General features: G+C 35.9%; 6 protein-coding genes and 1 pseudogene across 6 annotated transcripts; 1 reads left to right on the top strand and 6 right to left on the bottom strand.

The window, feature by feature from the left end:
* Positions 1-52: 52 nt before the first annotated feature.
* LOC125581365 (putative GEM-like protein 8) lies at positions 53-987 on the bottom strand. Its single transcript, XM_048746681.1, has one exon. The coding sequence runs from the start codon at positions 866-868 to the stop codon at positions 212-214; it is 657 nt and encodes a 218-aa protein (XP_048602638.1). The 5' UTR covers positions 869-987; the 3' UTR covers positions 53-211.
* Positions 988-3653: 2666 nt separating this feature from the next.
* On the bottom strand, positions 3654-4888 carry LOC106404601 (putative GEM-like protein 8). The gene has a single exon (XM_013845311.3). The coding sequence runs from the start codon at positions 4413-4415 to the stop codon at positions 3768-3770; it is 648 nt and encodes a 215-aa protein (XP_013700765.2). The 5' UTR covers positions 4416-4888; the 3' UTR covers positions 3654-3767.
* Positions 4889-7082: 2194 nt separating this feature from the next.
* LOC106404592 lies at positions 7083-8136 on the bottom strand (annotated as a pseudogene).
* A 1136-nt stretch (positions 8137-9272) lies between these two features.
* Positions 9273-11277, bottom strand: LOC106382705 (high mobility group B protein 7-like). The gene is made up of 8 exons (XM_048746671.1): positions 11025-11277; positions 10822-10904; positions 10328-10379; positions 10123-10248; positions 9982-10036; positions 9843-9887; positions 9682-9768; positions 9273-9603 (listed from the first exon to the last, which is right to left on the bottom strand). The coding sequence occupies exons 1-8, from the start codon at positions 11165-11167 to the stop codon at positions 9463-9465; spliced, it is 732 nt and encodes a 243-aa protein (XP_048602628.1). The 5' UTR covers positions 11168-11277; the 3' UTR covers positions 9273-9462.
* Positions 11278-15405: 4128 nt separating this feature from the next.
* LOC106404560 (ferredoxin-thioredoxin reductase, variable chain-like) lies at positions 15406-16181 on the bottom strand. Its single transcript, XM_013845276.3, has one exon. It carries the CDS (start codon positions 16018-16020, stop codon positions 15553-15555), a length of 468 nt encoding a protein of 155 aa, XP_013700730.1. The 5' UTR covers positions 16021-16181; the 3' UTR covers positions 15406-15552.
* A 212-nt stretch (positions 16182-16393) lies between these two features.
* Positions 16394-21096, bottom strand: LOC106382725 (sphingoid long-chain bases kinase 1). The gene is made up of 9 exons (XM_013822774.3): positions 20849-21096; positions 20095-20698; positions 19643-20002; positions 19421-19514; positions 19269-19306; positions 18645-18791; positions 18453-18552; positions 16951-17888; positions 16394-16870 (listed from the first exon to the last, which is right to left on the bottom strand). The coding sequence occupies exons 2-9, from the start codon at positions 20527-20529 to the stop codon at positions 16724-16726; spliced, it is 2259 nt and encodes a 752-aa protein (XP_013678228.2). The 5' UTR covers positions 20530-20698; positions 20849-21096; the 3' UTR covers positions 16394-16723.
* Positions 21097-22959: 1863 nt separating this feature from the next.
* On the top strand, positions 22960-25794 carry LOC106404537 (uncharacterized protein At5g08430). The gene is made up of 8 exons (XM_013845258.3): positions 22960-23116; positions 23203-23811; positions 23885-23994; positions 24222-24281; positions 24389-24439; positions 24532-24602; positions 24693-25015; positions 25273-25794. The coding sequence occupies exons 2-8, from the start codon at positions 23217-23219 to the stop codon at positions 25626-25628; spliced, it is 1566 nt and encodes a 521-aa protein (XP_013700712.1). The 5' UTR covers positions 22960-23116; positions 23203-23216; the 3' UTR covers positions 25629-25794.
* The last annotated feature ends 356 nt before the right edge of the window (positions 25795-26150 follow it).

Below are 26150 nucleotides of genomic sequence, written 5' to 3'. Positions count from 1 at the left end.
ATTTCTTTGGTCATGTACTGGTGCAAAAGAGAACTATGAATCAAGGAAAACATATGGGATCAAGCTAAATATATTCAATATCTTGCTCTTGTAAACAATGGATAACAAAAGGGTTAAAGCTAAACAAAAAAAGAGTTTTACAATATTTTCTGACTTTTCTAAGCTCTCTCCTAATTAGAAATTAAATATTTCCTCTTCAGCCTTGGGCTTGTTATTGCTCCATGCTCAGACAAAGCGCTTGCTCGAGACAGTTGTAAGCTTTCTTGTTGCTCAAGAAACCCATAAACCAGAACTCAAAGCCATCCGCAGTGACTACTTCTAGGTATTTCTGAGAGGGCTTCTTCGTGTTCACACTCTGGTTCAATCCATTGATCTTGCACAGTGGTATTGACACTTTGTAGTGAACCCTGACGTTATCTCCCTGAGGAGAAGCCACTTTGATAGATCTCTCGCTGCAGAAAGCAATCTTCTTTGATGAGATGAAGAGTAAGCCTGCTATGGGACCTGCGGTTGTGGATAGGTAACACTGGTAAGCCTTGAAGAGTTTCTCTTCATCGTGGACTCTAAAGAGCCGTTTATAAATCTTCTCTAAGCTTCCCATTTGAATGATCTTAGCTCCCAATGATAGCTTTCTCTTGACTGTTTCTGTCAGATTGGGCCCTAACTTGTTTTGATCTCTATTATCGTTTGTGAAGCTCTCGGTTTTCTTCTTTCTCAGAATAGTTTTTTTCTTGATTTGTTCAGAGTTCTTGGAAGATGTTGGGATTTGGAGGTTGTTGATGGAAGCTAGGTCAGAAAAGTAACCTGATGGAGCAGTCTTGGCTTCTGGAAGTGCGAGAACTTGTTGGTTGAGTGTGCTCATTGTCATCTGGAGGATTGAGTGGTGATCTTGATCTTGATCTTGATCTTGATCTTGAGAGAGAGAGAGAGAGATTATGAGTGATAGGTGATGATGAAACTGTGTGGTGGGAAGGTTATTTAAAAGGAAAGACAAAGAGACAAGAGGCAGTTGAGACTTGAGGATCTTTGTGGTAATGGATGAGTCATGGATGGGTCATCAAGACACACATAAAGCCACTTTCTTGGGGGTAAAGGCAATGAGAAGATCATGCATATCCTCTATTTTTTCTTTAATTTTTCGAGAAAAAAAAATATAGTGAAAGGAGAAACAAAAAAATAAAGGTTTTTGCAGCTACTCAATCCATGCAAGGACACAATTGGTAAAAAAAATCTCAAGAACTGATGAAATGTTTTAAGTTTTCGTTTTTGTTTTTCCAAATAACAGAACAATTTAGAAATGCAATTTCAAGGATCCTCTTCAAATATCACGCAACCTTTGATTTCTAGTTAGTAGTATATTGAAACTTAGAAGATGCCATGCAAATTGATGATCCATGTATATTAATGTCGAAAAGGTGAAAAAGAAAAACATGTCAAAGAAGGAAAGATGATCCATGCAATGACGTTAATTATCCGATAAGCTTTTTTAACTACAAGTTGGCAAAATAGCAAACTTTTTTACTTTTCTTTTCTTATTTTTCTAGATTGATTTTATTTTCGCATATATATATGAGTGTTACGTAATATTTGGTTTTTAATGTTCCAATTACTTTTCTTTTCTCATTTTCTAGCATGATTTTATTTTTCGCATATATATATATATGTACAGAGGATATAAGATATGTATCCTAATTAATTGGAACAGTAAAATCAAATATTAAGTAACACTTTCTGAATATGTGAGTGAAAATTGAGCCATGCAGAAGAGGACGTTGTGGCTTTGGAGCTTTCTGCGCTGGCATCGCGACTTTCTGATGTCATTGTCTCTACGATAAGAAATATCGGTTATAATTCATTTATTTAATATTTTTTTTTATCAAAACATTTATTTAATATATAAAGAGCAAGAAATTAGTTATATAAACACACACACAAAGGAGATCCATTTGAATTGGATCCCGCCAATGCCAAATAGTATACATGTTATTCATCAATTCGTCAGCCATGTGATATTCACATGGTTGTGTATACACATATAAGCTAATGAATATATATATTTGATTTATTATGCATGATAAAATATAGTGGACATTGTATTAAGCTATTTTTGATCATATCGGTACATGTATATCGAAAAGAATCAAACGTGGATGATTCGTTAGTGACATGAATGATTTAGTAGCTGTTATTACGACTAAATTCAAAGAAAGGATATATGTCACAACGACATACTTGAAGTAGGTAGTTTCTACCAATTTAAAATGTTGTATATGTAAGTATGGTTATTTGGGTAAAGGATATGAAATGTAGTTATGATTGGTTACAATAATAATACTTATGGTAACATCCCACTCCAATGGTCTAACAAATAGTTGAAAACTACGCATTTTGTATAATTTATCAGTCGGAAATTTTCTGCATCATAGAGATCATAGAATTTTTTTACTATATATATATATATATAATCATATTATTTGTACCGTCACAAGTCACAACCCATTCAATTTGAAGCTTTATCTTCGGGGTCCATGTCCTTAGTCGGATAAGATATTTTGACTTGTGTATGATCGAATTGTAGCCCAAACTACCGTATACCATATATGGCGGCAACGAAATGATACGCTCCACAACCAGTTTTTCAACCCTGCAAGTGTTGTTTTCAGAATGATAGACCGTGAAATAAAACTCATAATTTTGGGAAGAAGGGGCAATAGGAACTTCAAATTCCTTCTGTCCAAATGGTTGAGCTGAGTATCATTTGTTTACCTTGATCGGTTGGTAGTAATGTTTCCATGTTTTATTTTTTTGCCTAGGAAACATTTCCCTTAGAACTTTCATTTTGTAAGCTTCTTTTTTCATTTTAATGATATTAACAGTTTAGCAAAAAAAAAAAAGAAGATATTTTGACTTATAATATACGAGCAATTCAATATGTATGTCGACGCGTACTTATGAGTAAAAAATATACTTCGGTGGGGATTAGGGAAATGGTCGATTGGTCAAAGAAAAGTTACAAATAAATAAAGGGGAGCGCAAAAAAAAAAGACGGGTCACATTCAAATATGTAATTAAATAGTTTATCCTGTAATCGTTGCTATTTTCTGACGTGTGTATGATCGAATTTAACATTAACAAAATGTATAAAAAGTTTTTAAAAGGTAAATGTGAGTGACGATTTGCCTTAACCTAAAAGAAATATTTGGTCATCGGAGGGTTCCCTGCTTTTCTTTGCATGTAGATTGGGTGGCTTTGCTATGCTGATGCACTCTCTCCTGTGCGTTGTCATTTCCACATATATTAATTTTGTTCAGGCACTAGGTACTTGAAGACTCTGATTCTCCATGTAATACAATGGAGCAAAGTGTGTGTTATCCTAAAGCTTTTGTTATGATTGATTTGATTTTTGTTAAAATGGAAGAATCCTCCTGGTTTCTTAAGCCTCGATCATTGTTGGCTTTATTTGTCTTAGGAGGAAGATTGATGATCCTGTAAATCTCAAAAGTTTCTAAATGCTTGGAGGTCAAGATTATGATATGGTCATACTCATGTCATTATATTTTCTTTGGTCACGTTATGGTGCAAAAGAAAACTATGACATAAGGAAAATATATGAGAGAAGCTAAATATATTCAGTCTCTTGATCTTGTCAACAATGGATAACCAAAGGGTTAAAGCTATAAAAAAATTTAGTTTGTACAATATTGTCTAACTTTTCTAGGCTATCTCCTCATTAAAAATGAAATGTTTCCTCTTCAGCCATAGCCTTGTTATAGCTCCATGCTCAGAGAAAGCGCTTGCTCGAGACAGATGAAAGCTTTCTTGTAGCTCAAGAAACCCATGAACCAGAACTCAAAGCCATCCGCAGTGACTACTTCTAGGTACTTCTGAGATGGCTTCTTCGTGTCCACACTCTGGTTCACTCCATTGATCTTGCACAATGGTATTGACACTTTGTAGTGAACCCTGGTTAGATCTCCCTGAGGAGAAGCCACTTTGATAGATCTCTCGCTGCAGAAAGCAATCTTCTTTGATGAGATGAAGAGTAAGCCTGCTATGGGACCTGCGGTTGTGGATAGGTAACATTGGTACGCCTTCAAGAGTTTCTCTTCTTCGTGGACTCTGAAGAGACGTTTATAAATCTTCTCTAAGCCTCCCATTTGAATGATCTTAGCTCCCAAGGATAGTTTTCTCTTGACTGTTTCAGTCAGCTTGGGACCTAACTTGCTCTGGTCTCTATTTCCATTTGTGAAGCTCTCGGTTTTCTTCTTTCTCAGAACAGATTTTCCCTTGATTTGTTTGGAAGATGTTGGGATATGGAGCTTGTTGATGGAAGCTAGGTCAGACAAGTAGCCTGATGGAGCAGTCTTGGCTGCTGGAAGTGCAAGAACTTGTTGGTGGACTGTGCTCATTGTCATCTTGGAGGATTGAGTGGTGATCTTGATCTTGAATCTTGAATCTTGATCTTGAGAAAGAGAGGGATTATGAGTGATGGTGATGATGAAACCGTGTAATGGGAAGGTTATTTAAAGGGAAAGACAAAGAGAGAAGAGACGGTTAAAACATAGCTCTGAATCGTTGAGACTTGACCTTTGTAGTAATGGATGAGTCATGGATGGGTCATCAAGACACACATAAAGCCACTTTCTTGGGGGTAAAGGCAATGAAAAGATCAAGCATATCCTCTATTTTTTCTTTATTGTTTTCTGAAATAAATTAATTATATAGTTAAAGGAGACATAGGTTTTGCAGCTTCTAAATCTATCTAAGGCCTACAAGTGGTAAAGTAATCTCAAGAACTTATGAAATGTTTTAGGTTTTTGTTTTTTTTTATTTTCCAAATAACAGAACTTAATTATAAATGCAATTTCATGGATTATCTTCAAATGTCTCGAGACATTTATAAGTTTTTTTTTTTTGAACATTGCATTCATAAATCAGGTATATGTTTCTAGTTAACATATTGAAACTTGCCATGTAAATTGATTATCCATATGATATTAGAATGTCGAAAAGGTGAAAAAAGAAAAAAAAAGTTAAAGAAGGAAAGATGATCCATGCAATGACGTTAGTCTCCGATAAGCTTTTTTACCACAAGTTGGCAAAATAGCAAACTTTTTTTACTTTTCTTTTCTCCTTTTTTCAGCCTGATTTTATTTTTTCCACATATATCTACATATGTAGAGGAGATAAAATATGTTTCCTAATTAACTGGAACATTAAAAATCAAATATTACGTAACACTTTTTGAATAGGTGAGAGCAAATTGAGCCATGCAGAAGCGGCCGTCGTGGCTTTGGACCTTTCTGCGTTGGCATTGCGACTTTCTGTTCTGATGCCTTTATATCTTTATTGTCATGCTACGATAAGAAAGATCGGTTTAGATAGATCTGTGAATAGAGAAGCAAAAGAATACTTAAATAAACACACAAAAAGAAGATCCATTTGAATTGGATACCACCATATAGTATACATGCTACTTCATCAATTCGTCACCCGCGTGATATTCACATGGTTGTGTATATACATATATAGTTAATGAATATAAATTTATTGTAATGACATAAAATTTAGTGTATTAAGCTAGTTGATCATAAATAGGTACATACGTATTTCGAAAAGCGTCAAAAATGAATGATTAGTTAGTTGTTAAGACATGAATGATTCGGCAGTTGTTATTAAGACTAAATTCGAAGAAAGAAAATATGTCACAATGACATTTAAGAAGCATAGATGTAATTTAATTTGAAGTAGGTTGTTTCTACCAAACCCTGAATTATACGAGTATTCATTTTTTTGTGCACCGAATTATATTCAATTTAAAATGTTGTATATGTTAATTATGATTTTTGAGTAAACGATATCCAATCAATGTAGCTATGATTGGTTTAAATAATATTCTCTCTGTTTAAAAAAAAATTGTTTCAAAAAAATATTTTTTTTTGTATTTACAATACATTTTTTGTCAATTAATAATAAAAATTGAGAATTTTAAAAATATTAATTATATATTTTTAAGTTTTATTGGTTTAGAAATATAAAAAAATATAAAATTATAAAAAACTGCATTAATAACTAATGGTTTATATATTTTATTAATAAAACATATATTATTTTGAAATGGATTGAGTATTACCTCGTGGTAACATCCTACTCTAATGTTCTAACAAATAGTTGAGAAATTCATATTTTATATGATTTCTCAATCAGATTTTTTTTTTTTTTTTTGCATCACCCATTTATCCTGTAGAGATCGTGGAATTTCTTTGACTATATATAAAACCATATTATATGTACCGTCACAGCCCATTCAATTTGAAGCTTTATAGTAGTGTTCATCATCTTCGGGGTCTATATCCTTGTTCGGATAAGATATTTTGACTTATAATATACGACCGATTCAACATGTATGTCGGCACGTAATTACAAGTAAAAGAAATTATTTAGTGGGGATCAGGAAATGGTCGATTGGTCAAAGAAAAGTTGAAAATAAATAAAAGGGAGCGAAAAAAAGAAGACTGGTCCGATGTCAAGAAAAAAAAAAAAAAAAAAAAGAAGACTGGTCACATTCAAATATGTAATAAAATAGTCTATCCTGAATCGTTAATATTTTCAGACGTGTGCGTGATCGAACTGAACATTAACAAAATGTCTATACAAAAATATAAGGTAAATGTGACGTGAGAAACGATTTGCCATAGCCTACAAGAAATATTTGGTCATCGGAGGATTCCCGGCTTTTCTCTGCATGTAAATGGGTTGGCCTTGCAATGCACTCTCTCTTGTGCATTATCATTTCCACATAGGTTTTGTTCAGCACTAGATATTTGAAGACTCTGATTCTCTAAGTAATACAAGCAAAGTGTGTGTTATCCTAAAGCTTTTGTTATGATCAATGCAACCCCTTTGATTTGCTTTTTGTTAAAATGGAAATAGCTTCCTCGTTTCTTATAGCCTCATTGTTGGTTTTATTTGTCTTAGGGGGAAGATTGATGATCCTGTGTATCTCAAAAGCTTCTAAAATGCTTGGAGGGTCAAGATTGTGATATGGTCTTATATACTCATTTCATTATAGAGCTGTGAAATAAGGAAAACAGATGAGATCAGCTAAATATATTCAATCTCTTGCTCTTGTCAAGTGTCAACAATGGATAACCAAAGGGTTAAAGCTAAAAAAAATAGTTTGTACAATATTTTCTGACTTTTCTAGGCTATATCCTTGTTATTGCTCCAATCTCATAGAAAGTGCTTGCTCAAGACACTTGAAAGCTTTCTTGTTACTCAAGAAACCCATGAACCAGAACTCAAAGCCATCCACAGTGACTACTTCAAGGTACTTCTGAGATGGCTTCTTCGTGTCTACACTCTGGTTCACTCCATTGATCTTGGACAATGGGATTGACACTTTGTAGTGAACCCTGGTTAGATCTCCCTGAGGAGAAGCCACTTTGATAGATCTCTCGCTGCAGAAAGCAATTTTTTTTTGATGAGATGAAGAGTAAGCCTGCCATGGGACCTGCGGTTGTGGATAGGTCACACTGGTAAGCTTTGAAGAGTTTCTCCTCATCATAGACTCTAAAGAGCCGTTTATAAATCTTCTCTAAGCCTCCCATTTGAAGGCTCTTAGCTCCCAAAGATATCTTTCTCTTGACTGTTTCGGTCAGCTTGGGGCCTAACTTGTTTTGATCTCTAGCTCCGTTTGTGAAGCTCTCGGTTTTCTTCTTTCTCATAAGAGATTTCTTCTTGATTTGTTCAGATTTTTTGGAAAATGTTGGGATTTGGAGCTTGTTGATGGAAGCTGGATCAGGAAAGTAACCTGATGGAGCAGTCTTGGCTGCTGGAAGTGCAAGAACTTGTTGGTGGACTGTGCTCATTGTCATCTTGGAGGATGAGTGGTGATCTTGATCTTGAATCTTGATCTTGATGTTGAGAGATTATGAGAGATAGTGATGATGAAACCGTGTGGTAGGCAGGATATTTAAAGGGAAATACAAAGAGGCAAGAGGCAGTTGAGACTTGAGAATCTTTGTGGTAATGGATGAGTCATGGATGGGTCATCAAGACACACATAAAGCAACTTTCTTGGAGGTAAAGGCAATGAGAAGATCAAGCATGTCCTCTATATGTTCCTTTATTGTTTTCGAGAAAAATTAAAGTTTTTGAATCTACTAAATCCATCTAAGGCCACATGTGTAAAGTAATCTCAAGAATTGATGAAATGTTTTAGGTTTTTTTTCTTGTCTTTTAAAAAAAAAAATCAAAATAACAGAACAACTTAGGAGTTAGGAGTGCAATTTTAACTTCTAGTTAAGATATTGAAGTTTAGAAGATGGCATACAAATTTGATTATCCATTTGATCATCTTCAAACATCCGATAAGCTTTAAGTTATGATATTAGAGATGCAGAGAATGCGAGAGAAAAAAAAAAGTGAAAAAGAAGATGATCCATGACTGACGTTAGTCTCCACAAGTTTTTTCACCAACAAGTTGGCAAAATAACACACTTTTTTACTTTTCTTTCTCCTTTTCCTAGCCTGATTTTATTTTTGTGAATATATAAGATATGTTTCCTAATTAATTAGAACATTAAAAATCAAATATTACGTAACACTTTCTAAATAGGTGAGAGCAAATTAAGCCATGCAGAAGAGGACGTCGTGGATTGGGAGCTTTCTGTGTTGGCATTGCGACTTTCTGATGCCATTATTGTCATGCTACGATAAGAAAGATCGGTTATAATTCATTTATTTTATATATAAAAAAGCAATAAAGAAGCAAGAAATTAGTTATATAAAACACACAACAAAAAGATCCATTTGAATTGTGTCCCACCATATAATATACATGCTACTTCATCAATCCGTCACCCATGTGATATTCACATGGTTTTTATACACATATATAGTTAATGAATATAAATAAAATACTTTTTAATGCTTGATAAAATTTAGTGGACATTGTATTAAGCTATATTTGATCATAAATAGGTACATGCATTTCGAAAAGCATCAAAAGTGAATAGTTGTTGCATGAATGATTCGGCAGTTGGTATTAAGACTAAAATCAAAGAAAGAATATACTATGTCACAATGCATTTAAGAAGCATACTTTTAATTATATTTGAAGTAGGTCGTTTCTACCAGACCCTGAATAATATTCAATTTAAAATGTTGTATATGTAAGTATCTTTTTTTGATTAAAGAGGACAACAACATATAATTGATTAAAGCGCTAAGACTAGAACAAACAATAGCTTTAAGTTCTACAACAGTGGTGAAACTAAAAACATTAATCTTCAATACTTGTCTAAACAAAAAAAGAGTGAACTACAAAAACCTCACATGCTGCTCACACAACCATCTTAAGATAACTAATGAAAGTTGAAAATTTACAATGCACCATCACAGGATAAAGAGTTGAATCCATTTCATTGGAGATTAAACCAAAGAAAGATTTAAACATATCTAGTAGTCATCCAAAATCTCATCTTCCTCTTCTTTACCTTCAGCCTCTTTCTTCTCAGCTTCATTCTCCTTAGCCTGCTCATCATCAGCTTGCTTCTCCTCAGCCTCATCAGACTGTTTCTCATCAGCATCATCAGCTTCCTGAAAGTGTGACCATATATCATCTTAATACTCAAGCAAAAAGGAAAGACAAAACTATTAATAAATGAAACAACATACTTCCTCATCAGCATCGTTGCTGCTCTCAAGTGACTTGTTATACTCAGCCTTTAGTTCAGCAGCTTTATCCAAATAAACTTTCTTCTCCTACACGGTCAAAGAACAAAACTAGAGTTAAGACCACAACAATGATGAAACTCAAAGGAAGAAAGCAAACTCACTTCCTCATCCAAAGACTTCCACTTTTCACCACCCTGCTTTGCAACCTACACAACCATATAGATACCATAGCTTATTAAACCCTGTAAACACTAGCGTACTACGCAAGTAAAGTAACAAAACTCGGTTATAGACTCTTACATCCTTAACGCCAGCGTCAGGATTCTCTTCTTTGAAAGTTTTGCGGAAATCAGCCCTGCAAAGTGAAAGGCAGCAGTATCAGCATCATCTCTAACAGTATAATATTAAGAAAAGATTTAAGTGAGGACTGATGATGATTACATGAAGATGAAGAAGGCAGTGAGAGGTCGCTTGGGCTTGTTAGAGGAAGAGGAGCTCTTCTTCTTACTATCATCCTTGGCCTTCCTGAGTCTCTTTGCCTTAGGTTCATCAGATGTTGACTTCTTCCTGAATAATCCAAAACAATAATCAAGAACTCAACCAATATAGAAAGCAATTTTGATAGAATCAGAAAAAGAAGGCTAACCTCTCAACAGGTTTCTTCTTAGCCTCGGTTTGTGTCTCAACAACTTGTGCTTCTGATAACATCAAAAAGAGAGAAGAAGCTAATCATTACTCAGATTACGATCACATTCCAAACCGGATTTAACCAAAAGTATTCGATTTATTTTACCAGAACCTTTAACCAATACCGGAAATCGAAAAGTTCATTTCAGTTCGGTTGAACTCCTAAAAACTGGAGTAACTGATTCGGATAATCATTACTCAAGATTACGATCAAATTCCAAACCGATTGAACCGGATTTAACCAAAAGTATTCAATTTTTTAACCAAATTAACCTATAACCGATACCGAAAATAAAAAACTTCATTTTGGTTCGGTAAAAACTGAACTAACTGATTGCTAAACCGGATTTTTTAAGATTTAATTCGGCTAGATTGTGTGTGAACCAAACTAACCGAACCGGACTAACCATAATAAACCGAAAGATCTGGAAAAGGAAAGAGAATAGATTTTACCGAGATTGACTCGAATTTTAGCGTCGAGGCTACAATCGTGCATACTGATAAGCGCCACAGCTACGTTCTTGTTGCATCCTTCACTGTATTTGCCGGTTTAGATTGATTACAATGTACATGTAAATTAAGCTGGTTTAGTTCGGTTTAGCATCAACTATATATATATATACTTCGGTTTAGTTCGGTTTAGGAAGAATGATTACCATTTAGCAAAGGCGCTGCCATCTTTGGCGCGAAGCAAGGTATTGATGTTGTTATTGTTAGTGGTTTCGGGTTTGGATTCAGCTTCCACTCTCTTCCTCGGTTTGGGCGCAGTTGATTTCGAGGAACCACGACCACCGGCCATCTCTTTCTTTTTTTCTAGATCGGAAGGAGAGATTATTATAATCTTTTTGTTGAGATTTAGAATTGATGAGAAAGTTTCTGAGGAGCGCAGTGAGTAGAAAAAGGGAGTAATTGAGAGGGAAACGAAACTCGTTTTCGTTAAGTTGTGGCGCGAATGTGAGTCCCGCGAAAAAAAAACTTTTGTTTTGAGTTTTGGCACGGATCTGTGAGCTGGCGAGCTATCGACCGTTGGTTTTGTGTAAGGATGCTAATGGACGGTCAAGATTCGCTATTGTTGATATTTAATGTTCGCGGTCGCTCTTTCCTTTTGTTTAATTTGGATTTCGTGGTTAAAATGGTTGGGCCATAAGGCCCATTTATCTATAAAATTCGAGAGTACCCAATGTATCTTCAAATGATCTAGCCCAATCTATATTGAATATAAGAGGGCCTTTATTAGTTATGTCAAAGAAATGAGAAGAAAGCAAGAACTGCTGCTTTCAAACTTTTCAGAAAATTTGTGCGACTTTAAAACATCTTTCTTATTATGGATAACTGGTTCATTTTTATTTGTTAAATCTATATCATAGTGCAAGTATAAATAGTGTTATATAGCTAAAAGACCAGTAAACTACTCTAAGACCAGTAAACAAAACTTATATGATAAGAAACATAACTTTCATGTTTTTTTCTTATCCATACATGACTAATTTTAGATTTAAACGTGGTTAAATAAAAATAGTAAATTTAGTACCGTGTGTATGCATAACGGTAAAGATCTGAAAAAGGCTGTGAAGTAAGATTGCCATGTGGGGTGTTTCAGAACTGAGAAGACATTTAGGGATTTAGGGTGATGGGAAGGTGAATTTACCACTTCTTGCTTCCTGTGCCCACCTCAGAGAATCTCAGACCCCTGACCTTTTCTCTTCTCTCTCTCTCTTTCTTTCGAGTCTAGTGTACCCTTTTTAATATTTTGTTTAAATATATATCTATAGGACTATATAGTATATATACATGTAAAGACTAATTGGCTATGAAGACCACTGTAGATATCTATAGGACTATAATCCAAGTTAGGATGGGGTTTTCCGGAATATCTAATGGTTCAATTGTCTTAATTCTCTCTTCATTTTTCTTACTGGTAAGTGAATCTTCGGTCAACATGACTAGATAGGTGACTATGTGTGGAAACTCTCTCTCTTCTGTGTTTCTTACAGTGTATGATATCATTGGGAGATTATAGACTAACTTTTTACCTCAATAATGAAAAATAAACATTTTATATAACGATTACAGTTTAATATCATTCAAACTATATAATTTTATATTTTCAGTTAAAGAAGTAAAACAGTAGATATTGATTAATTTAAGCAACATGTTAACAGAAACCTAGTACATTGGAACATTAGATTTAGGGAAGATGATGAACTTAAACAATATGTTAATAGAAACCTAATACACTGGAACATTAGATTTAGGGAAGATGATGAACTTAAACAATATGTTAATATAAACCTAATACATAGTCATAGAAGAAGAAAACAACATACCTAGAATTAGAAACATACATATAATATCGCACAAGCTGATATAGAGAAAAGAAGACGTATATTCGGTTTATGGAGAGTCGAAATTAAGAGAATAGCTAAGAGGATCATAGTTGAAGCTAGTCTTATTCTTGTCTCTTGGTGATCTCATCTTCTTAATCTCTGCTCTGATTCTCCACAAAATGCGCCTTATCAGCTTCTTCTTCTTCTTCCCTAGCTCCATGCATCCCATTTGTTCTTCTTCTTTTCTAGAGGGGTCGAATGTTAGAAACTTAGAATAGGGAGAGCTGCAAAGTGAAAAGAGTGTGAATAAAGTCAAACGTGGAGGAGGAAGACTACTTATAAAAAAAAGCAGTATATCTCTCTTTGTTGTACCAAGAGGGAGAATTGATGTTGACGTCTCGCTTATTTATTTATTTATACTTTATGATTATTACATCCATTCTGCAGAGAATCACATGCATACTATAAGACTATACAGTTTCACCAGGCATTGAATTGCAGGTGTGGAGTTAAACTTTGACATATAATACTGTTCACCAAACGTAATGTTTAATGCCACAAAACACATGCATCTCAAGTCCATGGGAAATATAAGTTACATCCTAGCCAAAATTTGAATCAATGATTGTATTTTTTGGGTTTCATATCGTGTTAAGTACATACAAATTGTTTAAACTAGGTAGAATATTCTGGTCAATAATGACATAATTGAAAAGAAAAAAGTAAGATCCAAGAAGAGAATCTAAATCTACAAAAGAGACAAACGAAAGTGAACAGCATGGTCTGGGAATAAAAGAGGAGGATACGTAGAAGGTGTACAAGGGTAAGTTGTATAGCAAAAGCCATTAGCCACGTATGGTCGTTGTCTCTTAACGTAACGCAGAGCAGAGGCATGGGTTTGCTACTTCACAGACAATTTCATTTAAAAAAAAAATTAAAATTATATCAGAAAATAATTGTTTTGTATTTTCTTATGTTTACACAAAGGGATAGTTTTGTTTTATTAGGTAGTTGATGAATACCGTTGCATGGTTTTGGCAATTTCATCTTCTCAAGTAATCTATAGTCGGTTGGGTTTATTGCAGTTTTTAGAGAATGTCCTCTTTTTCCAAGTTTTGTTTCTATTATGTCTTTAATTTCCATAAGTATTTTTCTTTATTCTTCCTCTTCTTTAAATGTCTTACATTTCCTTTGGCATCTATCAGCTACATCAACTTACATTAAGGTTAAGAAACTCTCTTCAAAGTGAAACTTGGAACAATTTTACTCATATATTTAAGATTTGAATTGAAATTTTTTATTTATTCTTTTTGCTTTAAAATGGTTGAATCTGTATTCGCCGAGTTCAAGATTAAGCTGATGGTAAATTATTTGAAAGATAATTAGTATAAGAATCACGATTAGTTATAAAGAAAATTGTATCCAAATCGGTTAGAATTCTTTGTTAAGAAGAGTGTTTAAGATGACAAATCTCTAAACTATAATTCTATGCCGATTTTATGTATTTATGAATGATTATTCTTTAAACTAGTTCATGTCTATTTATAGAAGAAAGCATCTAGATATTTTTTAGTATTTTTTTTTGTTGGGCTGAATTCACTAATTTAATGGATCTTATCGAAGGACATAGTACATGTCCAAACAACTGCTTGTTGGCTCATAGAATGAAGAATGTAAAACATAAGATTGAAAATCGAAGATGAAACCACAAAAATTTTATTTGGATGTGTTAATAGCAAAACATGTCTCTTTCTAAATATCATAAACTCTAGTACTCATAAAAGAACAGCTAGAAGACCAACCCATATGGCTTCTATCTTTGTGTCCCTCTGTCTCTCTCTAGACACACACGCACCAAAGTTAGAGCAAATAAGATATTTCTGCTTCGCCAACGCAAAGATAAAGATAAAAGTGACAAGCAGCTAACCCGGGATGATCTAGCCTTCCAAGCTCTTATGGTTAACTTAGTAAGAATCAGGTTTAGTATTTGTAAAGACTCCCCTTGGAACCAAATCCACATTAAAAAGCAGAGGGTTGGGCAATGGACATGTAATCAATAATATGTGATTATTACGCTTATATGATACTAGTATCTTATTATCATGGACCCTGTCAATAATTTTCCAGATTTTATGTAAAGAAAATATACAATGTTTCAACAATTATCATGGACCAACGTTGGACTGGTAGAAACTTTGGCTTTGATAATAACGGACGATCTAACTGCATGGAGGCCATGAGACAATGTTACAGTCTCAAGTCTCAATCTAGTAGAATCATTGTGATCCTCAAAACCCTGAGTCAGCCCCATACCATTATGATCAAGACCCAATATTTTTTTCTACATTTCAATAAAGCTTAGCTAGTTTCAGTTGCAAACTCCAAATCTAGTACCCCCAAGTTGGAACTTGATATTGACAAGGAAGAGTTATAATCAATCACAACCTAAAATTCTCCTTATGAACTATATCAATACCAATCTAAGATGATCAAGTCCATACATGTATCAATATCCAACCTTTTTCTACATTTCAGTGATGCTAGTAGCTAGTCTCAATTGCAAACTTCCCCCAAAGTTGGAATTTGATCTTGACAAGGAAGAGTCTGAAACAATCACAACCTAACAAAGATCCACCTTTTCGTTCCTTCCAATCCTAGATGATAACTATCTATCAAGATTAAGGCAATGGATGAATTAATAATAACAATGGAAAGTGAAGAGATGCTTATGTATATGATTGCTAAAGGTATACACACACATACATCAGTATTCTCAGTACATACAAATCATTCTCTCCATTCCCAGGCTTCACCAAACACAAGAAGAGAAAAAGAATCTGCGTTTGTTGTCACATCATCAAGCATCGATGAACTCGAACTCGTCGTCCTTGAGATGAGCAACAAACTTAACAGGACCACGACCTTCAACCTCTTTAAAGAACTCAACCTTGTAAGGAAGATTAGCTGATATTCGTTTCCCTTTCCACACGGCCACGTAGTCTTTCAGCTTACCTTCCATCCCTTCCAAATCAACCTCCGGTACTCGGTTCACATGGTAAACCTTCAACGGCGCAGTCACTCTGATCGAAGATCCCACCTTCGCCTTCGCTTCGATCTCTTCTGCCGAAAGCTCGGCCTCCTCTGCGTTCACCGAATCAGCTGACTTCACAGCTACGTCGCATCGAACCGTCATGGTTGAAGCTCTTCTCGAGCTCGCGGGTTTGGTTCGAGATTGGGAGGCGAGAGGTGAGACGATGCAAGATTTGAGCGCCGTGGGGCCGCACGGAGGGAGAACGGTGGCGGATGAAGCGATGAGGCTACTCATATCTGAGTGCCGAGAGGAGAATCTGTGTGTTGGAAGAAAGATTTGGGAAAGTGGGAATCGATCTGTCGTGACAAATAAACAACTGTTTCGTTTTTTCTCTTCTGTTCTGTAATAAAAGTGATGCACTAATAAAGGTTTAGGAAATTAAATGGATAAGAGTGAATACTAAGAAAATGAAGAACACACGTGTCCTTTGGAAAAAGACAAATGCGAAAATTTTACAGGATCAGGAACGTGCGGCTGATGGATGCTCTGCAGAATAAAAGTTGATATTTTTCATATGTTACAAATGGTCAGTGGCTTTGACATACACATGTCCACAATGAGATTACAGCCATTGTATGATCAAATGCGTCTACAGGTAGTATACATATAACTAAACCGGCCTTACCCATTATATAAACCTGTCAGTGTTGGCATATTCAAGCGAAACACACGAACAATTGTTGGATAACACATGTGATCTAGTACATATCTATATATATTCAAACACACACATTGAGAAAGGGCAAAAGAATATACAAAGGGAAGGATGGTGATCACAGTTTCATACTCTCAATCTTATTCCTCGTTATCACAAAGCTACTGACGCCGCCGACCAGAACAAAAACCACCACCAAAAAAGGAATCCTATAGACACCACCTGGACTCTCCCTCTTTCTTTCCTTCCATCCACATAATTTGATGAGATTTTAATTAACTACTAATGTCGTTCAGGAGCATTACCGATCAATCTGCATTGTTCCGGTAGCATACTCGATATCACTTCTCCATTCAATGCAAACAGCTCTCCGTCTATACCACAACTGTCATGCGTCTGTTTTCCCGCCTTTATCTTCACCGACTTCACCTGATTCAATTTGTAATGCATTTTGATCAAACCACACTCTCGTCTAGGCTTACTCTAGCACAAGGAATAAAAAAGATTACCTTTACACACTCCACATATGGAAGCGAAAGGTGTCGACCGGTTTGCAGAAGGATAAAAAACCTAATTAACCTCAGTCTCCCACACCCGTGAACCAAGAGCATGTCCATTGTACCATCGTCATGTTCTGAATTGGGAGCCACCACTTGAGAGCTTTGCACGGTCCGACAAGCGTGGTTACAGACCATGATGCCTAGGAAATGTCCCTTTCTAGCAACCCATTTATTTTCGAATCTCGGTGTCACGCTTTGCTTCCTCAGTCCCGTCTCTATATCCTCTGGAGGACCTGGCAGCTCGATCGAGTTCTCTACATCCCAAGCAGATGGTTCACTGTCCCATTTGGGTCCCGCATCCCATATCGGACCCGGGTCGGATACAGTAGATGAAATATCTTCTCTGTCGTGAGCACCGGTGTTTCCCCAGGAGCATCGATTTGGAGGAGGATCCTGCACGGATGTTAACCCCATCCATGCTTTATCTGTTCTTGACTTTGACCTTGTCCTTGGCCAATTAGGGGTCGTTGACTGTCCTTGAGAATGAATAACCTCTGGCTCAGCTGCCATATCTCTTCTGCCAGAGGACATGCGCTTCATTTTAGGATCTATTCCGCGAACATATTCAGATGGCTCGGCGCTGGCATGTGTGCTGCTACATCTGTCTAGTTCGCCTGCGCCTGGGGTCATTATAGAGTCGATGCTTGATAAACTGGAGGCTCTAGGTAATCCTTCTTTGCTTGATCTCCTCATTACATCCGTGTAGAGATCTTGCACATCAACAACTTCCTTTTCAAGACTAGTTTTGCCTTCTGCATCCTCTTTTTGCGCTGGAAGATATTCCACTTCGTAGCTATACTTTGGCAAACACATGAACTTGAGAAATCCAGCTACTAAATAACGCATAGGACCAAAGCGTTTTTGATATTTCTCAGAGAGCTCCAGAACTGCAAATAAACAATGAAAGAAAGTTTAAAACCCATGAATATTAGGTATAGAAAAGTTAAGTCGAAGAATATTATATGCATGAAAGTACTGGTATGTGCAAGAGAAATACTTCACAGAAAGAATCATTCTGTCAGACACGAAACAGCATCCATAACTCAAACTAATATATCAAACACAAGTCGGAACTGTAAGAGAACTAGAGAGAGATTTCCAGCATTTTGACGAATTCATTGTGTTTTATTTTAACCACAGTATGCTACAAGAACTAAGCAATTTTCAGCTTCTAAATTCATCATTGAAGAGAGTAGTGCATACTCTGACAATCTTGCAGAATGCTATGACAAGCAAGCAAAGTGTGAGTCAATAGAGTGTTCCCATTGTGGCAGTTGAGATATTTAAGGAAGAATGAATAGATTATCCTTTAAAATGCATGAAAGATACAAACAGTTGCAGACACAGGAATGAGCAAAGAAGGTGGGAATACATAATAACTGATCACACCAGATATACTGTTCATTAATGGAAGCTCTAACAAGACAATCCACACAGGTATTCTCACTTACCATCGCTAACAAAACCATAGTAGGAAACAGTCATTCCAAAGTGTACTACACCCGTATGAATCCATTCAACAGCAAAGACATCAGTAGCTGTTAGGCCACCCTAAACCAACAAAAAATTCCTTAGAGCTGAGAAATAATGTTGCTGGCAGGATAAACCAAGCCAGGGACCAACAGGATATAAGCTAAAAGTACCTTCACAATAGAGAGTGCTGCAGAAATAGGATCTCTAACACCAAGAACAGTCCAAACTAACGAGTTATCAGAGCCAGCAGGAACTATTCCAATTGGGATAGAAACCCCTTCTTTCTGATTACTTCGAGTAAGTAGACCATTAAGAACCTGCAACATTGGAAAGGGGCAGGCAATGAGATAAAAGTTCATTCGAAGTAAATAGAATGTAGGATAGGTTAACATCAAAGGCTGTATTTTCCATGCATCTTAATCAACCTAGAGAGTTCAACATTGGACAAAAAATCAACTATGCATGTGTTTCATTCGAGCAAGTAATTCCTTATAAGATACATCCCAAAGCCCTAGCTCCGGAGAATAAGAGTTACTAAACTCTTAAGTCTTAACATGATTCAGCATGCTTGCAAACTGGCACGAGCACGCTGAAAAAAACCAGTAAAATTATGTTCAATACATAAATTGGTTCAGAGGCAAGGCAATTCAGCAAGTAATAAAGCAGATAAGAAAAAGTAGTTTGGAATATTATGAAAAAAGTAGTTTGGAATATTATGAACAGCACTTCTCGAACTTAACTCCTAAAGAAAGTATAAACCAATGAGCAAAGTTTAGAAAAGTTAACTATCACACCTCATTGATGATTCCGTCACCTCCAACACAAATTATACCTGGAAGAATTACCAAGATCTCATAAGTAATAGTAGAAATGTAAGATGGATTACGCATATCAGAAGCTGATATGTGTAAACAATATCATTCAGTAAAGAACCAAGCATAGATACCGTCTGAGCATAAGCTAATATCGACAGTGGAAGCCAACTCTCTCGCATGACCCGCTTTATTTGTTTTGACAACCTCCATCTTAATCCCGGCCAGCTGTGAGAGTTTAAGAAATCACACACAAAATACAAAAAGCATTATTATTTTATGAAAGTTGCATAATATGTCATGATGCAGACTACAACTACAACATCCAAATAAAACAAAAAGATGGACAAGGTTACCTTAAATATTGGCTCCACTACCTCGTTGAAAACTTTGATAGATCGTCCATGCCCTGACCTAGGGTTCAATATGACAAGCATTTTGGGTGCACTCTTACACCTAAAGACCAACTCAGGAGGAGTATCGATAGGAACCGAAAACAACTCAGATGAACCCTGTTTCTTCGAGACTAAAGGATGTGGCAAACAGTTGATAAAACATTGTTGATCTGCAAAACTAGCCACCCACTGAACTGCTTCTTCTACCGTAGGTGCGATGAAACGAAAATCTTTGCGGCTTCTCTTTGGTTTCGTGAAGCAACCCTTGCCCACTGGATAACCATGAACGGTGAAATGCTTGAGACCCACATTGTATGTCAACTGTAAAAATTAAAAAAAAAAACATATATAAGTTTACTAACACAGAGTACATTGCAAGTCCATTTACTCCAAGAAGCAAGAGAAAACTATACCGAGACAACATCATCAAGCTGTAGCACGTTAGAGCCCCAAACCAAAGCCCTCCTAGTAAGCCTTGCATCAACTGCTTTCTTGTTAAACACGTCAGTTGCAGATGTTGCATCCTTCCCTCTCTTGACTAACAAAAGCTTCCCTGAGTAAACAAGACTACCTAACAAATCAGACTTCTCATCCCCTCCTCCACCAATATCAATCCTATGCTCATCAGCTTTCGGTTTCACCTCTGGATGATCAGTACTAATCTCGCCGCGTCTAGAAGACGCCTTCACCTTCTTGCTCCGCTTCTCGGGGAACACAACAGGGGAGGACTGCTGAGATCCTCCCGTGGCTATCTGAGAGCAGATTCCTAAACGCCTAAGCGACTGTTGTGACCCCTGAGGGATGGCTACTTTTAACGAAGGAGTACGATTCACACCACTGTTCTGCATATCGTCAAGCTAATCTCTCTGTGGTTCCCTGAGACTCGCTGATCGGGAGGCATACACAAACAAACGATTCAACACACAGATGGCAGCGAAACCATTCCTAATCCAAACCGTCGAAAAACTCTTAGCTACGTTATCAGATTCGATTACGCGATTTCGCAAGCTTTCCTTCCTGAAAGAAGATTCGTACCAATGATCGATTCATATATGAAGAAGCATTTGATCGTAATCCAATCAAAATTTCGATTAACGAATCTGGAAACTAATCGTAGCAAGAGAGATAGAGAGAGAGAGAGAGATGCTTAGCTATTTCGTTCCTTACCTTGGTCTCTAGGCGGAGAAGTGATGAAACGCTGCCGGATCGGAGGATCTGAGAAGCGTCTGGCGACGGAGAGAGAGAGATAAGAAGAAGACGGTGATGATGGCGGAGATGAGTCGAGTCTATTCGCTTCCGATTTGGATAACGACTCCACAGCAGAAAGGCTATGGCCCCATCCTTCCTCCTTTTCGGGTTTATTTCCACACTGCGTAGCCTTTTTTGGACTTTTATTTCCAATATTTTAATCTATTTTATTTTATTTCTTTATTTATTTATTTCTTTATTTTTAAAAGATTTTTATTTTATTTCTTTCATCGTTATTATTTTAGTTTTAAAATTTGACTTTGTTTCTATATTTTATCCTCTTTGATTTCGAGATAAAAATTAGTATTCCCGTTACTAATTTTAATTAGGTATATTAATCTGATTCAATTATGTACTGTACACATTAATGATAGGGAGGACCATTTATTGTGAAGGTTATCTAAGATAAGATAAGATTACGACAGTAACTTAGAACATAAAACATGACCGTTGTTTCTTAATTTTTTTACGTTAAACATACTATCTCCCCATACTTTTGAAAATCATTTGCTCATGTATTTATTTATATTATTATAAGAACACGAGACACAAACAACTACTATTCTAAAGAAAAAGCTATAAATTAATAAGAAAGTCAACCACCGATATACCAAATTTAGGAGAAAAGTCTGATAATTGATATTATTGGACTACTAGAGCTTCAGTTTACCAGGTCTTGCTAGCTGTTACTATTGGATCCCTCTGAATATGTATATAACAAGCAAACATAGTTCTTAACTATGGTTTTAGCTTAGGTGTCAATATATTTGCTTGCTTAATTAAAACAAATTAACTTTTAGAGAAACGACGATGTTATGTCAGTTGATGGCTTAGCTTAGTAATAACTTTATAATTAATCAAAAGGATGATTGGAGAAGGATTAGTGGAAGAAGTTTGTAGATGGGAAGATGGTCCCCTGTCCAAGGACCATTCCTATAAAGATATCACAAAATAATTAAAAGTGAGAAATTATATATACGTTCAATGTAGAATTCGACCAGCAGACAAGTGATGCATCGTGTAATAAGAATTGTTAAAAGAGCATCTTTTTCTACATTATAAAAGCTGGGACATCAGAAGCCATTATTGATTTCATCACTGTTTTTGTTTAAATAACTCTGGACTTATACACCTATTTCACAATAGTTTGTAACACGTATTGTGCAAATCCTCTAAGCAATCATGATTGACGAATCTTATTTGTTAGTCGCGAATGTAGCCAATACATTCCATAAATCAACAAAAACGTGTTTTTTTTTTGAACTTAACAAAAACGTGTTTAATGTCAGAAAACATGTGTGTACCACATTGTTTTGAAAAAAAAATCTACATATTTAAAGTTGAGATGGTTTTAGTATCATCAGGATTTGATCTTTAAAAAATATCATCAGGAATTGATCTGCACCACCAGTCTTTACAGAAACATAACACCACGATGGACTTCACATTTTCAAGAAAGAACTGGAACAATCAGGAAAAACTATACAAATATTTTACCAAAAAAACTATACAAACATGATTTATTTTAACATCAGAATCAAAACTATTAGTTTTTATATTTTACAGTAACTAAATGACTTGTGTTCTAGAAATGTGTTCCGCCAAATGATTATTATAGTTCATCCAAGTTTCAAATCACATGAATTACAATTTAATCATAATTTATGCAAAGTTAACGAAGAAAATTTTAAATAATATAAACAAAATCGTAAATTTCACAAACTGGTTCGGTGCGGTGAAAGTATAGCTCAATATGGTGCAAGTAGTACCGTCATATCTTAATCCTCCTAAAACCTATTCTTTTTGTTTGCAGTGTCGTCTTGTAAATGACTTCAGTGGATTAACAAACTTGAAACACACAAGGGAATGAGCAACGAATCACACTTGAAAGTTCCTCTTAACCAAATGCTAATTTTCTCTTGCTGCTTCATCCTTCTCAAGAAGAACAAGGCCCAATACTAATACCAAGCCCAATCTCAAGGCCCAACAGAACAAATCGGATTAAAAAAAAAACAATAAATCGAAAATAAAACAAATATGCCGCAAAAAAGCCGCTTCGTCTTCTTCTTCTTCACCACTCCAACCAGTCACAGTCCCAGTCATACGTCACTCGCCAGCTCTCTCTCCACCGCCTCTTGCTCCTCCTCCGGATCAAACATTCCACCTCTCCGTCAAACCCATCTCGAGGTACGAAACTAGGGTTTAAAAAGTCCCAACCTTTATCATCATCATCATCATCATCAACAAAGTCACAACCTTTTGAACCTTCACAGGGTCTAACTCTAACATGGATGATCACACTCACATCGAAAAGTCACAACCTTTGAGCAGAAAGAGATCGAGAAGACCCAAAAGGCTAGACTTTGTCGGGTGGGGCTCGAAGAATCTGATCCATTTTTTAAAATCACTCGGTAGAGACACCACCGACAAGATCTCTGAGTACGATGTTACATTCATCGTGAGAAAGTACATTCGTGAGGAGCTAACACATCCTTTGCATAAGAAGAAGATAAAGATAGTAACTTGCGATGTGAAGCTGCGTTTGCTTTTCGGGTGTCAGAAGATAAACGTGGCGAAGCTGCCTGACTTGGTGGCTAAGCATTACGTTGAGAATCAGGACGGGGAAGAGTTTGATTATCTTTACAGCTCTGAGGAGGAGGAGGAGGATGATAAGAAGGGGAGGTTGTGTTTATCGGATAAGGAGGTTGTGGAGAAGAAGCGTAAAGGGAGTGTTGCTGCTATAGTGAGGGATAACGTTAAGCTTTTGTATTTGAGGAAGAGTTTGGTCGAGGAGCTAGCGAAGACGTGTGAGACGTTTGAGGGTAAAGTTGTGGGGAGTTTCGTGAGGATCAAGAATCCTTGTCAGCTTGTTCACGTGACAGGTAACTTTTCATGTGAGATTGAGTCTGATTCGTTTGTGACTTTGTTTAACTCTCTCTTTTGTGTGTTATCTAGGTGTGAAGGAGTGGAATCCGATTGATGGTTACTTTCTTCAGGTTACAAACTATTGTTATTATCTAAAGGATGTTGCTTCCTCTGCACTATCAGATGATGATTTCACTCAGGTGGTGTACTCAGAGCTATACTTGCTCCACTTTCTTCAGGCTCTTTGAAGATTTATATTCGTTTCTTGATATATTTTATTTGTGCAAAAACCTTTGTTCCTCTCTGTGTCTTGAGAAGTTTGCAGTGGGCTTTTTTAATTAAATTGTTTTTACTAATAGATAGTGGCATCTTACATATAGTGCTTACTGTTTATTAATCACAGTTTTTTTTTTGTTAATTTTGGCAGGAGGAATGTGAAGAGTTGCATCAGAGAATGAAGAATGGCTCTGTGAAGAGACTTACAGTTGTAAGTTTCCTGATTTTGACGTGAAGAGCTTGCTCTAGTAAACTGTATAGCTCAACTTGCCCACGTTAGTTTCTTATTCTATAATGCTTCTGACTTATCATGGACAGGTGGATATGGAAGAAAAAGTTAGAACTTTGCATGAAGATGTGACAAAACATGTATGGTTGTTGCTAGCTTGCTCTCTTTATTAGATATGATAATCAAATAACATTACCTCATTCTATTAACTTTTTGGTGGGATGTCTTATAGTGGATAGCAAGAGAACTTGAGTTGCTGCGAAGGAAAATTAATCAGGCCAGTGAAAAGGGATGGAAAAGAGAATATCCTTTTTTTCTTTAAGCATTATTAATAATATTGTATATTGAGGTGAGACTCCTTTTCTATTGGTTTGATTCTTGACTTCTTAGCACACTATCTCAGTATCTGGATAGGAGGGAGCTTCTTAGCAATCCGGAGGAAAAGTCGAGGCTATTGCTTGAAGTTCCAGAAGTTATTGCAGAAGAACCTGAACCTGAACGTGTAGATGTTGATGTGGACATCGAGGATGACTTCATGGAACCAAACCATGCGGCATCCATTGAGCCTCATTATGACGAAAAACAGGAACTAAAAGATTCACCGGAAGCTGTTGCAGAAGAATGTGTAGATGTTGATGTGAAGGTGGAAGATCACTCCATTGAAACTCCCAAGCTCCGTGATGAAGAAGACCAACCACCATGGGCTGCTTCTGCAGGTGCGTCCCATCTTTTGTAACTTCAGTGGATTGATAAGACTTGAATGGTCTGAACCAATGAAAACATATTCGTTCTGTCTTTGCCAAATGTGTTTTGACTAAGCTATTGATCAAGATGAATGTGTCCTTATACCATTTGGTTTCATTCTTGTGTTGTTTGCTGGCTAGATTAAACCATTACCTTCTGACTTGTATGGTTCTTCATAATGAAACATTCTGGAATTGATCCGGACTCTTGGGTTGTGTTGCATTTGCAGGTGACAAAGATCTCATTGAAGAAGACGTCATCATCACAAAGAACAACAAGGACTCTATCTATGACCAACCTCAAACTCAACCAAACTCAATAGAGATTATTGAACTGAGCGATGAGGATGATGAAGAGGAAGCTAATGACAATGGAGTTTACAAGCAGTGTGATCCAAAGAAGAAGATGTGGTGCTATGAAATGCCTAAAGGAGAAACGCATGGACCATTCTCCCTAGCAGATCTCAAAGAGTGGAGTGACCAAGAATACTTTGTTGACATTCCAGATTTCAAAGTCTGGAAGACAGGAAACAGCATCGAATCTGCAGTGCTCCTCACCAAACTCCTATCTCATGTCAAAGCCTAATCCCAACAGAAACTTATGTTTATTGAAAACATGTTCTTGGAGTTGTTTGTTTATTTCTGTTAAGTTGGGAGTAACTGATATTTTTTGAAAACCTATGTGTTACATGTTCAAAATCTGAAGGTAGAATAAAGATTTATTGATAGAATAACTGGATTCTTGATTCAAAACATATGTAACAAGGACTAATATTGAGATTCTTGATCCAAACTTGTGTGTTACATGTTGTTCTGTTTACTATACGAAGTTTTATGTTATCCAAACTATACAAATCATGTAATTCATCCGTTCTCAAAAGTAAGATTTTTTTAGAGTTTTTACATTTATTAAAAATATAACAAATAGTTATTATTTAATTTAAAATTTATTTTTCAATATAGTTTTCAATAGCTATCCACTAATAAAATTTAATCATTTCAAATATTAATAATTAATATTTTTTAAATAATATATAAAAGTACCTTAAAAATATATAAAATCTATTTTTGTAGAACAAAAATAAATTCAAGAAAATTTTACTTTCGG

Source organism: Brassica napus, chromosome A2, assembly GCF_020379485.1.
Source record: "Brassica napus cultivar Da-Ae chromosome A2, Da-Ae, whole genome shotgun sequence".
NCBI lineage: Eukaryota > Viridiplantae > Streptophyta > Magnoliopsida > Brassicales > Brassicaceae > Brassica > Brassica napus.
The sequence above is the reverse complement of the archived record's forward strand: the minus strand, read 5'-3'. Positions and strand labels throughout refer to the sequence as shown.